Genomic DNA, 15,803 nt, shown 5'->3' on the forward strand with positions numbered 1-15,803 from the left:
TTATTGATTCGAATTGTGAATATGACTTGTGATCTTTGACATGTGCGTTGTTTGTACTTTAGAGACACACTAAGCTTAATAGCTTACACCCTTATAGTTTTTTTTTCTTTAGATACTTGCATTTAGATGACCCGGAGTGTTATCTCATTTTTCAGATAAAACTATTATATTCAGCATGAAATTTTATTTTAGATTTCTTATTCAGATTTTCATACGCATTATTATTATTAGTGTTTATGTAATTTGAGATTTTGGACATTACAAATATTTATGGACTGTGCATGCATGTCTTTCGATTAATTATAATTTATATCAGATTTTCTTCAAACATTTATTTTTAATAAAATATTGAAGTTTTAAATTGAAAAATATTTCTAAGTTTTAAATCAAACACAAATTTTGTGAAGGACAAGTTTCATCATGATTTTCTAGATCTGACCAATTTCTTCTAATTCAGGTCAAAAAAGTTACATCTTTAAAAGGAATTTGAAGCATATAATATCATAAAGATTCCAATTAGTTTGTGATAATATCCTAGTATTTTGTACATTATGCTCATTGTTTTATGTTAAGTTTTCTTAAGCGGTCCCTAAGTCCCAGGGCATTTATGGTGTATTCAAAATTGATTTTTTTTATAAATTAAATGACTTCGATTTCGATGATAAAAGAATTGTTGGTGTTATTTGAGATTCCATATTTGACAATCATAAATGTTAGGGGAATGAGCGTTAGGTGTGTAAATGAATCGAGCTTGAACAAACAAGGGCGTGTTTGTGTTCGTTCGTTTTATTTTTAAGGTGTTCATGTTTGATTCGTGTTTGTTTAAATTTTTAATATCATGTTCTTGTTCGTTTATTTTTTAAGGTGTAGTGTCCGTTCGTTTAATGTTCGCGAACTTGTTCGTTTAACGTTTGTGTTCGTTTAAATAATAACAAAAGCATTAAATAAATATACTCAATGTTTAGCGATCGTGTTCATTTATTTAGTGAAAATTTTCGTTGTACACGATGAAATCAAATTACCAAAGCTATGTCAATAATTTCCAGTCCATTAGTAGCAAAACTTTAATTACCCAAATCTCATTAGTCGTATAATAGTCTTGAGAAATCCTTTGAATCTAAGCAACAAAATAAAATTAGATACTAACTACAAAATCTCCATCAGTCATAATATTCTTCAATGCAGCCAACAACAAGCCAAATCAAGGTTCATTTGAATCTAATCGGGGAATTCTAAGGAACGACATATTAATATAAGACTGAAAAATGGCTCAACCGAAAATATGAACAAACCTCTAACAAAACAAGTTTAGCGACACCTAAAATGTTAATTTATTTATAATATATTGGGTTGTAACTATTTTAAATTAACTTTAGATGGTGTAACTGGGAAACCTATTTTACAAGTTAAAAGCGGAACACAAAATGTTATGAAACGGAACTGAAAAAATTATCAATGCAGTAACATAATAGGTTACACCTAAAAAAGGTAAAAAAAATAAGTTATAAATAATAAATCTTATGAATATTATTAACATTTTAGGTTGCACCTAAAATGTTACCAAAGTTTAAGCTAATGGAGCATTGGATTTTCTTACGATAAGAAAATAAGTTAAAAGCTGAAAATGTCATGGTTCACTGAGAAACATGTTGCGATCTAGAATTTTACTATTTTTATTAATAAAATAACTTGCGCCCAAGAATGTCATGATTCACTGAGAAATATGTTACGATCTAGAATGTTAATATTTTATTAATAAAATGGGTTGCGCTCAATAATGTCATGGTTCACTAATAAATAGGTTGCGATTTGGAATGTTAATATTTTTATAAATAAAATGGGTTGCACACAAGAATGTTATGGTTCACTAAGAAAGTGAGTTGCGATCTGTAATGTTAATTTTTCTATTATAAAAAATTCGAAAGTATGAATACTTTCTAAAAGTATCGATACTTTCAAATTTAAAGAAAAAATAGAAAATGAGGAGGCTGCAAAGTATCAATATTTTTACAAAAATATCGATACTTTTAAATTCGAAAGTTAAAATATCATTTTACATTTTTTATAAATTCAAAAGTATCGATACTTTTGAAAAAATATTCATACTTTCGAATTTAAAAAAATGAAAAGACTGCAAAGTATCGATACTTTTAACTTTGAAATTTAAAATATCATTTTTTATTTTTTTTAAAATTCAAAATTATAGATACTTTTGAAAAAGTATACTTACTTTCGAATTTTTTATAATAGAAAAATTAACATTTCAGATCGCAACTTGTTTTCTTTGTCAACTTGTTTTCTTTGTGAATCATAATATTCTTGTGTGCAGTCTATTTTATTTATAAAATTATTAACATTCCATATCACAACTTATTTATTAGTGATCATTGACATTTGGGCGCAACCCATTTTATTAATAAAAATATTAATATTCCATATCGCATCCTATTTATTAATGAACCATGACATTCTTGGGCGTAACTCATTTTATTAATAAAAATATTAACATTTCAGATCACAACCTTTTTCTTAGTAAATCATGACATTCTTGAACGCAACATATTTTATTAATAAAAATATTAACATTCCAAATTGTAACCTAATTCTTAATGAAATATGACATTCTTGGACGCAACCAATTTTATTAATAAAAATATTAACATTCTAGATTATATGTTTCTTAATGAACCATGAAATTTTTAGGTGCAACCTTATTTTATATATATATTCATTACATTTTCAATCTTTAACTTATTCTCTTATAGTGGAAAAATTCAATGTTCTATCAGCTTAAACTATAATAATATTTTCAGCATAACATAAAATATTAATAGTATTTATAACATTTCCAGTTTATAATTTATTTTTTACCATGTATAATATTTAGTATAACCTGTTATATTAATCCAATTAATAACTTTTCTAGTTTCAGTTTATAATATTATAGGTAACGTTTTTAATTTGTAACTTTTTTTTATCAGTTACGCAGTCCATTAGCCTTATTTTGTACGCCTCACCTCAGAACCTCATGAATCTAATAGCAAAATAAAACTCTTAAAATCATATCAACCCAAGCCCCAAATCATAGATCGAGTACTCATGAAACTAAAATTAAATATTAATTAAATATTTTAATTAATTAAATTTTATAAAATATATATCTAAAAACTACTTGATTGAAGATTTTTAATATATATTTTTCATATTTTTATTAATAATAAATTTTAAATAATAACGAGTCAATGTAAAAAAAATTGACAAAAAAGTCAGCAATGGACATATTTAATGGGTTTGAGTTTAAAATATGTATTTAATATTCAGTTCATTCGATTAATTTAGTTAATTAATTGAATATTGAAAAAAAAATTAACCATTCCTTGATCAAACTAATTCAGTGATAGATAAAATTAATCAAATTTAATTTAGTTCGATCGTTAATTAGATTAAACTGAAAGTGAACACCCTTATTTGTGGATGATAATGTTTGGAGAAAATTAAATATCAAATTTAATGTAAAAAAAGGAAAGAAAAGAGAAGAAAGCATAAGTAGAAAGAAGGAAAAAGGGAAAATAATTATAATATTAAATATTTAATTTATTTAATTTTTTTAATTAATAATAATATTGAATTAAATTATAAAAAGTTTAAAAAATATAAACTGTTTTAAAATTAAATAAAGGTTTTAAGTACTAAATTGAACCAAAAAAATATAAGTTTTAAAATGTTATTTTTTTCATTAAAATCAATCACAATTCGTTTTTAAAAAACGTGTCACGTAATATAATTTTATTAGTCAATAAAATTTAACAGCGTTAAAATAGAGTAAATAGATAGTGAAAATAAATATTATGAGTAGGAATAAAGATAATTTTAAAGACAACTCGATGAAACAAATATAATTTAAAGAAAAATTATCACTTTAAAATGGTTTACGAATGGTCAAATACTATATTTTTATCTTGCGCATTTTAAAAATTCGTAAACTAAAAGAAGCAACAGTTACTTTTTTTTTCTGTGGTAATTATTTTTCTTGGCCGCCAGTTACACAAATTTCTCCTCCTCAGGCTCTTACACGGTCATTTTCCTATCCTTATTTTAATACTATATTTTATCTTGACATTTTTTCTCATAAAGGGTATCATAACTATCATTATTTTTAAATTTTTGATACATGTTTCTTTTATTGGTCTTCTTCTAGATCTGTTATTTTTCATGTTTTCATGGTTGGTTGCTTCTCGATGTTTGATTTCTTTATTCAATTGTCTATGACGATCCGTTGGATACTGAATGACTATGTCGGATGAGATTATTGTTAAAGGAATATCGCTTTTTCATTTTTCCTTTTTGAATCTTCTTTAAGTTTTTCTCCTCTATATTTAGTGTCCGGGACCGTTGGAGTGATTCATTTATGTATGTCGTTGCCTCAATTGTTTACACTCTTGCTTACCATGCTACAACTAATCGATCATTGTTATATTTTACTTATGTATTTATTCAGTCTTTATTTAACACGGAGTTGTTGATGATGCTTTCGAGAAATGAATATATTATAGTTTTACTTCCAAAAATATAAAAATAAAAGTTTGTAAAATTGATAGAAAAAAAAACGTAAACAAATGATAATTATAATAAATAAGTAGGTTTTCCACCAGCCCGACCTTAGCTCAGTTGGTAGAGCGGAGGACTGTAGTGGTTTTGGTCAAAGCAATCCTTAGGTCGCTGGTTCGAATCCGGCAGGTCGGATATGTATTTTTAGAATGAAAATTGTATTGTTCGTCCCCGTGCACTCTCTTTAGGATGCATAACACATTTGGTCATCCAATTATCGAAAGTTTTTATTTTGATCACTCAAATTCAAAAAACTTGCAACATAATCACTAAAGTTATATTCCATTTTTTTATTGTTAGATGACACAATTGTATGGTTTACCCCTTATTAATTCTTTCTATTTAAAACACGCGTAAAGGTAGATGCAGTGTTGACCCTACTGGCTAGTACCTATTTACCAGTAGCTTGTTAGTTGTTCCAATTCATAAACTTACAGCACAACTCCGTTTTCTCCATCCTAAAATCTAAAGGTAATTCGTCTTTGGTCTTTTACATTTTGTGTTGATCATCTGTTTCATGCATTTTTCCATGCTATTTTGATTTTCCTTTTACATGCTAAATTGAAATCTTCAGTTCTTTATGTGGAAAACTTCAAACCTTGAAACCCAAAGGAAGTTCAAAAGAATAGCTTTTGTTCTTGGGTTGATCTGTTTGTTCTGATGAAACCAAGGATCTGTACTCACCCTAGACGATAAAGTGGGCGATCAACTTGACCCCATCTTCTGCAAATGTGATATAAAAAAATAGTTGATTTGTGATGATTTTATGTGCTTGGTCATTTTCCCAGAATATGGTTGGTTATTTCAATGTTTTTCGTTCTCTTGATTCTAAGCTCGGCTATTAAAACTCATTAAGTGGTCTCAGTAGTAAAAAGAAATATTGTTTTCCCCCAAAAGTCTAGAGTTTGAACAGTTACATATAGTAAATGCGTTGTCTAGAATACGCAATGATCTTAAATCACTTGTCCCTTCCGTCTTCCCTTTATTGTTGTTCTGTTTAGTTGCTATTCATTTAAAATTGACAATTATTTTGATCATTTAGGAGTAAAGATGGCAACTATGAGCCTCACTTTCCCTTGCATTGTTAAAGCTGCAATGCGATCCCCAACCGATTCACAACTGCTCTTCTCAAGGCCTGGGGATCTATTGGATTCGTTAAGCGCATCTAAAAATGTTTTGGCTTGAAATGTTCCTCCAATTACCGAACATCCATGACCTTGTACAAGGTTAAGCTCGTGGGATCAAATGGCGAGGTGAGTCAGATAGAAGTCGCCGATGATAAATACATTTTGGAAGCAGCCGAGGAGGCTGGACTAGACCTGCCTTATTCCTTGCAAGGCTGGAGCTTGCTCACCTGTGCTGGGAAGATGGTTTCGGGTTCCTTCGATCAATCCGGAGGTTCCTTCCTCAATGATAAACAAATGGAATAAGGTTATTTTCCGACTTGTGTTTCGTACCGTACCGTACCTCAGATACACAGAGAAAAAAAAATGTTATCTTGAGTCCACTGAAAGGTGCTGTATAATTTCTCCAAAAAAAAAATAAGGTGCTGCATAAGATACAAGGATGTCATTGCCAGGTTAACGTTAAACTCTCCTACAAAGTATCGCAATCAATAATGCATTATGATTCATGTTACAATACATTGCTTCTATTAGATCATCTGTTGATGAAGATCAGCCGCCTGCTGAGCCAGCTCCACCACCATAGCCTCATCAAAGAACTTGTTGATGCTCACATCTTCACTCATTCCCTGGAAAGTTCAACACAAAATTCACTCGATCATTTGTGATTGCCTTTTTTCCTTTTTAAGACTCTTTCGTCGAGTTTTAGAAATGAAATGCGAGTGTTTGTGTGCATGTGTGTGTGTGTGGATAGAAGTAGCGATACCTTTCTACGCCTTGTCTTCACCATGAACTCCCGAGCAAGGTGCTGTATTGGTGCAGGTTCGAGGGGCCGTAAAACTATGCTCTTGTCTAAGGGATCTCCGGGAACTATGGCCCAGTGGTCGAATACTGAGAGACAAAAGGCTTGCCCTTGTGTGTGGTACCTTAGATCTATCTCGAATCCAAATGATTCTATCACAGGTAAAAATGCCTAAATGGGAAAAAGAACCAGATGAAAATTGTAAGCATATATATATATCGGGGTGATTAGTAGCTATTAGGCAATTACGTAAACATTAGCTTCTCGTCAATGAAATTAGGCAAAGCAAATTCTGCAATTCATATTTCCACTACAGTATAACCAACATTAATAAATAAATCCACCAGTTAGACAAATATTTCTAAAAGGAATTCAACCTTAACTTCCTTACCTTCACAATATAGGCAGGGGTTCCTGGCTGAGGCACGTCAGCTGTAACATGCCCACGTCTACGAGACAATACTGTGTAGATGGCAGAGACACAGTCGATTGGTGTTTGTATCTGAAACAAAAATACAAATTTAGCCATACATTGTGAGTAGTAGATTCATTAGAGAAAGTTGCATATTGAAAAGGATGCCTAAATGAGGAAAATTATGTTCAACTTTCCCTTTTATAGGGCAAGGGAGGCTTGCTTCAAGGTAGGACTGAAACCTCCACATAGCTCGCCCTCATTCTAGCATGAAGCGGATGCCATGGGGTCAAGAGAAATAGAAACCATAAAGATTGAGAATATTTCAGCATTCATACACCGAGGCTATTACATCAGGTTTATTATTCCTTTTTTCATTAGGAGAACAAGCCACTGCATCCAGTCTACCTTGATTTGCAATATTATCTCGTTTGTTTTTTCTTGCATATTTAATGCACAGATAAGCCCATAGGTGGAAAAATGTTAGATGGGGGGAATATAATTGGAGTAACATACCTCCACATAATTTACAGGTTCCATAAGCCGTGGGGTAGCCATGAGGAAAACTGAATAGGCTACACGTCGAGCTGTGGGGATGATCTGTCCAGATCCTCGATGCAATGATTCCGATGCAATCCTTGAATCCACTATTTTGAACTTTACGTTTCTTATTGGTTCATCACAGAGAGATCCTTCTCTAGCACCCACTGAAACCTGCCCGGCGAAGCATGGAATTTTTAGTCACAGGCAGTAGATTTAAGTGACTAACTAGATGAAAAATTGAAAAAGAAGATTTATTCTTACCCTTGGACAATAGAGTCCCTGACAGAACCCAACAATGCCTTGTCAACCTCAGTAGGGAGCGTATCATCTAATAAAATATTAGGTCCCTACAAAACAAGATTCATAACAGCCAGAGATACCGATTATTATAACTTGAATTCCAATTTTTCTTCTCTCTAAACAAGCTGGAACAAGAAAAAATCACCAAGTCAAGGATAAGTTAGAAAACAATAGAGTTGCACTTCTTTTACCTGCTTATCAGGGCCAAATGCCCAGATGGAACGTGCAGCAAGCAAATCCCAGTCATATTTTGTCTTGAAGAAGTCACCGAGTTGCTTCCGACTCCAATCAAACACTTACAACACCGTTCTCAATGTCCTCTGCAAGCCCTCTCTCCAATGGCTCTGCAATCTAAAAATCATGGAAGGGTAATGATCATACAGACTGAAAGCAAGCACTACCAGTAGTTATTCATAAAAGCATCTAGATATGGCAGGCTTACCATGGTTATCTTATTCTTCTTATTCGGTGTTTCAGCAAAGCATTTCATGGAGGAGGACTCCACCACTGTTTCACAGAAAGAAACAACAGGATCTGCCACCTATTATGAGATGCATAAGAAGTGATAGCGCACATGTTAACAGCTCATCATAGAGAAACAAATTTCAGAAAGAAATAATGAAAATAGTAAAAGGATTGTGAGAAAGTAGATACCTTAACTTCTACCTCAGAATACAGCTCCCTAAGGTCCTTCATGATTGAGTCCAAGTACAACTCTCCAGTACCTAATATAGTGTGCTCACCAGATTCCTCAACTTTAGTAATAGCTAGAGGATAGCTTTTGCTGATCTTCCGAAGTCCCTCCACCATTTTGGGCAACTCACTGGGATTCAACGGCTCAGTTGCTGTTTTTACAACAGAAAGTGTATTAAATTGTAAGGGCCGGAATATGCATACATCTTCATCAAGATCCATGTTACAAAGGGTGGCAGTTTTCATAATTGAAGCATCAACACCTTCAATGAGAACCCAAGAACCAGGAGGAGCACTGCTTACGGTACTCTATATCGAGCTTGGTAGATCCACAATTTGGTTACTTCTTTCACTGTCATGTCCTCCTCATCGTCTGGTGAATAACCTTCTCCCAGTACTCTCAAAGTTGTCCTGTTTGAATTCTACCACCGTAAACTCTACCAAAAGCATCAAAAACTACAATCGGACTTGGGGTATAGTTTGGTCACATTAACCATAAGGGGACCAGAAGGATCACAATCTACCATTGCCTTATAAATCATTGAATGTTTAGGTCCAGTGTATATGTGATCAACCTTCTTAGCCGCAACATCCTTGGGAGATGGTATGTGCTGAACCAGCATATCAGTGAAGCCTGAAGCAGAACCAAAAACTGTGCTGCAAGCCAGTCTTAGCAAAGGCCTAACGTTTAACTTGTAAGCAGCATTGCTAAGAGTGACACCTAACACTGCAAGAGTTGACTCTACACTCTTCCTATGTTCACCAATCACCTGCTATATATCTTATAAAGGGGTTGAAGCACAAATTCAACAAATGATCGTTCTCCTCCACCAGCAGGAGGTTTCTTTTTAAAAGTCCTCGTATCAGGATGATAATAAATATCACCCCAAAGTCGAGATGCAAACTTCTCAGCATCAAAAGGAATTCCGTGGAGTTTGACATATAATTTTGCAAATGATTGCAAAGTGAAGGACCATCCTGCATTTCCACTAGCAAAACAAACATTTCCAGCAGCAGGATCAATAACTGGAACATTACCAGCAGTTGTAGATGCGGCAGATATGTGATTATTAATTACTTCCAGGGTATGCCTTAATTTATGGTAAGCATCTTTGGGGGCAACTTAAGTTCTGTTATCAACCGGTCAACCTAAAAAAACAGGTAAAAGAATTTGAGCAGGAGCAAGATGTGGAACATCATTTTCATCAACAACCAAAAAAAAACTTACAGTGATAAATCATAAGGTGAAAAGTGTTTACCTTGTTTATAACAACTACAATAGGTAGGCGCTCCTGTATTGCATGGCGTATAGCCCTCTCAGTGTTTACCTGTTCAAAATAGGAAAGCAAAGGTATTGCTTAGAACACCAAATATTGTTCATTTTCATAGTTCATTATTCATAAATTCTACAGAAAGCAGCTACAACATGCTGTAACCCAAGTTCAACAATTGGTAAGGTAGTGGATTTGAAAATATATGATTAAGCATAACATAATGTAATTGCAATAAATCTCAGAGTACTCAATTTCTTTAGGGTTCATTTTACATGTATGTTTACCTCCAAAAATTCATAAAAACAATTCCTATTTCTAGGTATATATTAGGCGGGTCTCAAGCATAATCATAAGAACAAGAACAAAACAATGGATCATTACTGCATTTAGAATACTATAATATCCATATAAAGATGTACTTACCATCACTCCTTCAGCAGCATCAACAATCAACACAGCACCATCTGCAAGCCTAATAGCAGCGGTCATTTCATCTGAAAAATTCACATGACCAGGAGTGTCCATGATGTTACAAAGATAGGATTTCGTGTTACTATCCTCAAGAACAAGTGACATTGGAATCGACTTGACAGATATCCTTCTCTCTTGCTCATCAATTCTCGTATCAGTGTATCTCATGTGCTTCTCACTATTTTCATCAAATGTTTTCATATGGTGGGTTTGCTCAACCAACATGTCCATGAACAGTCTTTCCATGCTGCAAATGTCCAACAAGAGCAACATTCCGAACCAAACCCGGGTTTGACATCAAACCGATAAGAAACTGAGTCGATACATAAGTTGAAGAGTCCTTAACTCCAACCTCAAACTTGATATTCCTAACAGGCTTAATAATAGGTTGTTCAAGAGGTTGCTCATCTTCATCCATTACCAAGGTCTCAACATCCTCACCGTAAACCTCTTCCGCAGTGGGGTAATACTTCTTGTCCTCAGCAAGTACAATCTGATTGTCCATATCAACGACGTTAGCAGCTGTAATCCATCCATTAGACGCACCAGGTTGAGCCTCACCATCAGATTCCTCTCTTTCCTCTTGGGCATGCCTTTCAAGGAGATCTTCATCTTCCTCTTCCTCTTCCTCGCCTTCACTCTCCTGGTCGGAATCAATCTCAGGTCCAATATAGTTCCCAAATTCATCATACAAGTTATCATCCATTGCTTAAATTCCTAAATCTGCCCACATTAAAAACAAAATTGAATTCCAAAAGATATAAACGAAATGTTAAACAAAACCCATATTAAACCTAAACTATTGCCATGCTAGAACATCAAAACCCTTATGAAAAACAACATTATATACAGCCAATCTACACAAAACGTTCACATAAGTCGAAACCCAGAAAAAATCTCTAGCTAGAGATCTCACAACCTCTTAATTATTTTATTCCATGCCTGGGTTTAACTATGAAGCTCCTCTTTTTTTTAAAAAGAAGAAGAAGAAGAAGCAAGAAACAACTAAAGATAAAGCTATTTCCAACATCTGAAAGCAATCAAAGAGAAAAACAAAATAGCAAACGATTAAAGAAAAATGCGTGAATCAAATAAACAACACAAAACAGATAAAAGGGAAAAGAGAAAAATGTACCTTGAAGCACCGAACAAAGAAATGAAGGCGAAGAAAAATGCAGAGCAAAAAGCAGGGGTTCGTACAGAGGTTTTTGAGTAGTAGGTTTCAAATCTTCGACAAGGGAAAGCCGGCGGAGCTGCTGGGCAAGATTTTGTCGGAACAGACAAGTTGGGCTGCATATGGGCTTCTTTCTTTATTCATAATAGATCGAGTCAGATTATAATTATTCCTTAAAAAATATTATCAAGTTTATGTTAATCTGGTTCTTCATTTTGTTTCATTGTTTACATATATTTTACATTGGTATCTTTACTTTTTACAATTAAATTTAAAGTAATGTTTCTAATAAAAAATTCATATTCAAGTTTAGGTCGACCGGGTGGCACATTGACAAATCTAAATCTAGTTTGTTTGGCCTTTTGCCGCATCGGAGTCGATCGGAAACCACGACTCCGTCAGGCAATCTGGCATGGCTTTCTTTCCATATTTATCATTACTCCAAAATTTTATCGGATAATAATGTGATATGCTACAAAAGAAAAGATTGCTTCACCCCTCCAACAAAAATACATAATACAAATTCTTGTTCATATCAACCGAGAAATCCATGGTCAATCTTAGAAAAAAATTTGGTTTTGAAATTGAATCAATCTCGAGTGTTATCCTCTATCGGTTGCAGTTTAATAGGCTTCTCGACCAGCTATTACTATCTGGTTTTAGATTCCATAATTGAAAACTTGGGTAGTGGAGGTACTAAGCAGTTTTTTCTAGTTTGATCCAACTGGTTCCAGGTACCTTCTTTACATCCCTAGTTTCCATTAATTCTCTCAACTTCCCCACATCATCCCAGTTGTTAAAACCAGCAAACATGTTTGACAACAACACATAACTTGCAGGGTCCTTTCTGTTTAGGTTCATTGCTTGTTCCGCCGCTCGCTTCCCGGTTTCAATATCCCCATGAACTTGACAAGCATTAAGCAAAGTTTGCCAAACTGATGCACCAGGCTGAAACGACATTGACAAGATTAACTCTTCAGCTTCTTTTATATGCCCGGAACGGCCAAGGAGATGTACCATATATACATAATGATCTTCACCGGGAGATATCCCATGGTCATTGGTCATGGAAGAGAAATATTTCCATGCTTCATTGGTAAACATTCCTTGGCTACATGCGTAAAGCACACAAACGAAGGTAATGTAATTTGGTTTTATACCTTTCACAATCATCTCATCAAAAATGCTGAGAGCTTCTCTAGCTTGACCATTTTGTGCACACCCCATTATCATTGTCGTCCATGAAACAATGGATCGATCGTCCATTCCCTTGAAAACACCCCAAGCACCGTCCATGGAACCACATTTTGCATACATGTCAATCAATGCATTATCCACACAAACATCAATCTCAACCCCAAGTTTTATCCTCAACCCATGAGCTTTCTTGCCTTCTTCCAAAAAAGCCAAATTAGCACAAGCGTTGAAAGCGGTAGAAAGAGTAAACTTATTCGGTATTACACCCATCATCCTCATTTCTGCAATAGCTTCCAAGGCCTTTGCAGGTTCCCCATACTCTAACCATCCAGCTGCAATTTGTGTCCAAGAACAAACGTCTTTTTCACTTGTTTCACCGAAAGCTTTCAACCCATCGAGAAGCCTTTGATTCGTTATATACATATCAACCAAGGAGTTCTGGACACAAATTTCACTACCATGGCCAGACTTGACAATTTGACCATGTACTTGTAAACCCATGTTTAAATGATCAAGAGAAGCCAACCCAGTTAAGACACTTGCAAAAGTAAAGCAATCAGGTTTCAACCCTTCATGATTCATTTGAACCCAAAATTTAGGCAAATCCAAACAAGAACCTTCCAAGTAGCTACTTAACATAACATTCCAAGTCACAATATCTTTGTTCAAACACTTCTCAAACACCTCCAAAGCTTCCTCTTTTTTCCCATGTCTCATCAAAGCTGTCAAAAAAGCATTGACTAAATACACGTTTAAATCGAACCCCAAACGTAAAACCATAGCGTAAACTTGGTAAGCTAAATCTAAACTTTCGTGCAAAGAACAAGCTTGAAGGACACTAACAAACGAAAACTCATTAGGCTTAGAGGTTCCATCCCTTAGCATGTAAACAAACAAGGATAGAGCTTGGTTGAAAAACCCATGTTGTGTAAAGCCAGAAAGCATGGCAGACCATGAAACGACGTTTCGTTGAGGCATTTCATCGAACAGCTTGCGACCGCTAATGAGGTCACCACACTTCAAGTACATGTTTAAGATGTGGTTTTGGAGATAAAGGGAATTTGGAAATGACCCTTTAATGAACCTGGCATGGATTAGCGTCCCATGAAGTAAATTTGACGTTTGGGCGCATGAAGTTAATAATTTGGAGCAAAAGTTTTCTTCTAAGGTTGAGAAACGAGTATGAAAATTAGCAATGGTGGAATAAAAGAGTGGCCTCGGGGGTTTGAAAACAACTAGGCGGTACATCTGTCTGCTACCATTGGTTTTAGATTTTGTTTATCGAACTTGAACAAAACATTTCTTTGAGCCTAAATTAGGAGTTTAGATGAGACGAGTTCAAGTCTTGTTTTTTGCTAGATTTATATTTTAAATTTTCAAGTTGAGTTTTATTTAATTCAGAAACTAATAAAATTAAAATTATTAAATTTAATTCGAATCCAAAATAAAAAATTAGAATTCAAACTCAAGTTGAAAAAACTCGAAAAAACAGTGGAAATTTGTCACTTCCATTCTTTCAAATTTAAGCCGTTTAATATTTTAGTTGAACTTTTTAAGAAAAAAATGATCCATTGAAGTAGAATATTTAGAGCGATGGTTGTTTTTTATATTTGAATTTTGGGTATCGAGAATCTTAATTATTATGTCTAATTGTCCATTCTTGATATCGGATTCAATAGGGTTGTCATTAACTTGTAGAGAACAATACATAGACTGATAAAATAACACTTCGTAAAGGTCTCAGGGTTATTCGTCTTTGGGATAAGGACAATATGTCTTGTTGATATCAGGTTCAATAGGGTTGCCATTAAAGATACTTTTAACCCAATGAACAAAGTTGCCAACAGTTTTCAATTGACTTTGAAAGAAAAAGGCATTGATACCATTAACTCCAAGAGACTTGAAAGGACTCGTATCGAAGAGAGCACGTTGGACCTCCTTATTAGTGAGCATAGCGTTATGCATCTGGGTGTCCTCGGAAGATAAACAAGGGAAGGCCTCTCTTATTGAGAATATGTCCCTGCTTTTGATATCGTCGTGATTGAGGTTCTTAAAGAATTTGGAAGCTTTAGACCAAAGAATGTTATCATCGTAGCTCCATTCACCACTCCTGATTTTTAAGGCTTGAATGCAATTGGACTTCCTGCAAGTAAGAGCACAACTATGAAAGTACTTAGTATTGAAATCACCTTCAAGAAGTCACGCATATCCCGACTTCTGTTTCCATAACATTTCTTTATGATCAAGGATCTCCTCTGATTCAGTTCGTAAAGATAGCTCTTTGGCGTGAAGGTGGTTGTTTACAATGAGATCCATGGTAGCTTGAACCTTCGAAAGCTGAGATTTAACCTCCTCCTCCTTTTGAATAACGTGGCCATAAACATTTCTATTCCACCTTTTGAATAACGTGGTCATAAACACACTTCAACCGCGCCATGTACTTCGTCGGCAATCGAGACAACACGTCAAAAGGAATGTCGTTGTTCATGTAAACCACCCGATTCCTAAAAGAAAAATTATTGCAAAAATTTTGAGCAAAAAAAGAAACAGAAAGAGTAACACTTCTCTGGAGAATTCTTACAAACAGTTCACACCATCTAAATTCACTAGAACATGAACATGAAGGAACAAAAAAGGTAAAAACATGTTTTTTAAGGGATGAAAGATATGTGGCTAAGCAAGTTAGAAATGAACATCCTTTACCTTTAAGGAATAAAAAGGAGTAAAGATTCTTTTATTTTTCTTTTGTTCTTGAAACACAATTTTCTGTTCATATTAAAGATGATGAACCTCGAACAATTGATTATCCTACCACCATCTTAAACTACTATCTCACATGTTAAACGTCAACAACATACACCTGTTTCCTCTACTTTCTTTTCATTGTTTTGGGGTTCAATTCTATTTCGTTTAAATTTTTTTATTGTTGAAATTGTGATTGAACTATGATTGGAGTTATTTCTTTAACAGTGGTTGTCACTAGCATGTACTCTTTTTTAAAGAAAACACAAATTCTTTGATGTTTTCCACTTTGTGAGACATTTTATCATTTCATTGACAAGGAAATACAAATTCATTGTACCAAAATTTCCAGTTTGTATTCTGCGGGTTGCTTATTTTAGTTATCCTTTGCCAAATACAATTCAATGTTTTGGTATGCTTTCGTCGTGTAAATTTTGGTACGCCATAGTCAATGAAAAGCATT

At 34.0% G+C, this 15,803-nt stretch overlaps 1 protein-coding gene, 1 non-coding gene and 1 pseudogene across 2 annotated transcripts; 1 reads left to right on the plus strand and 2 right to left on the minus strand.

The window, feature by feature from the left end:
* The first annotated feature begins 4,653 nt into the window (after positions 1 to 4,653).
* TRNAY-GUA lies at positions 4,654 to 4,743 on the plus strand. The gene is given in 2 exon segments: positions 4,654 to 4,690; positions 4,708 to 4,743. It is a non-coding gene; the product is annotated as a tRNA-Tyr (tRNA).
* A 1,450-nt stretch (positions 4,744 to 6,193) lies between these two features.
* Positions 6,194 to 11,450, minus strand: LOC120167947 (annotated as a pseudogene).
* Positions 11,451 to 11,957: 507 nt separating this feature from the next.
* Positions 11,958 to 13,846, minus strand: LOC120168044 (pentatricopeptide repeat-containing protein At4g33170-like). Its single transcript, XM_039176897.1, has one exon. It carries the CDS (start codon positions 13,844 to 13,846, stop codon positions 12,098 to 12,100), a length of 1,749 nt encoding a protein of 582 aa, XP_039032828.1. The 3' UTR covers positions 11,958 to 12,097.
* Positions 13,847 to 15,803: the final 1,957 nt, after the last annotated feature.

The sequence above is a fragment of the Hibiscus syriacus genome, unplaced genomic scaffold (genome assembly GCF_006381635.1).
Source record: "Hibiscus syriacus cultivar Baekdansim isolate YM2019G1 unplaced genomic scaffold, ASM638163v2 tig00111708_pilon, whole genome shotgun sequence".
Lineage (NCBI taxonomy): Eukaryota > Viridiplantae > Streptophyta > Magnoliopsida > Malvales > Malvaceae > Hibiscus > Hibiscus syriacus.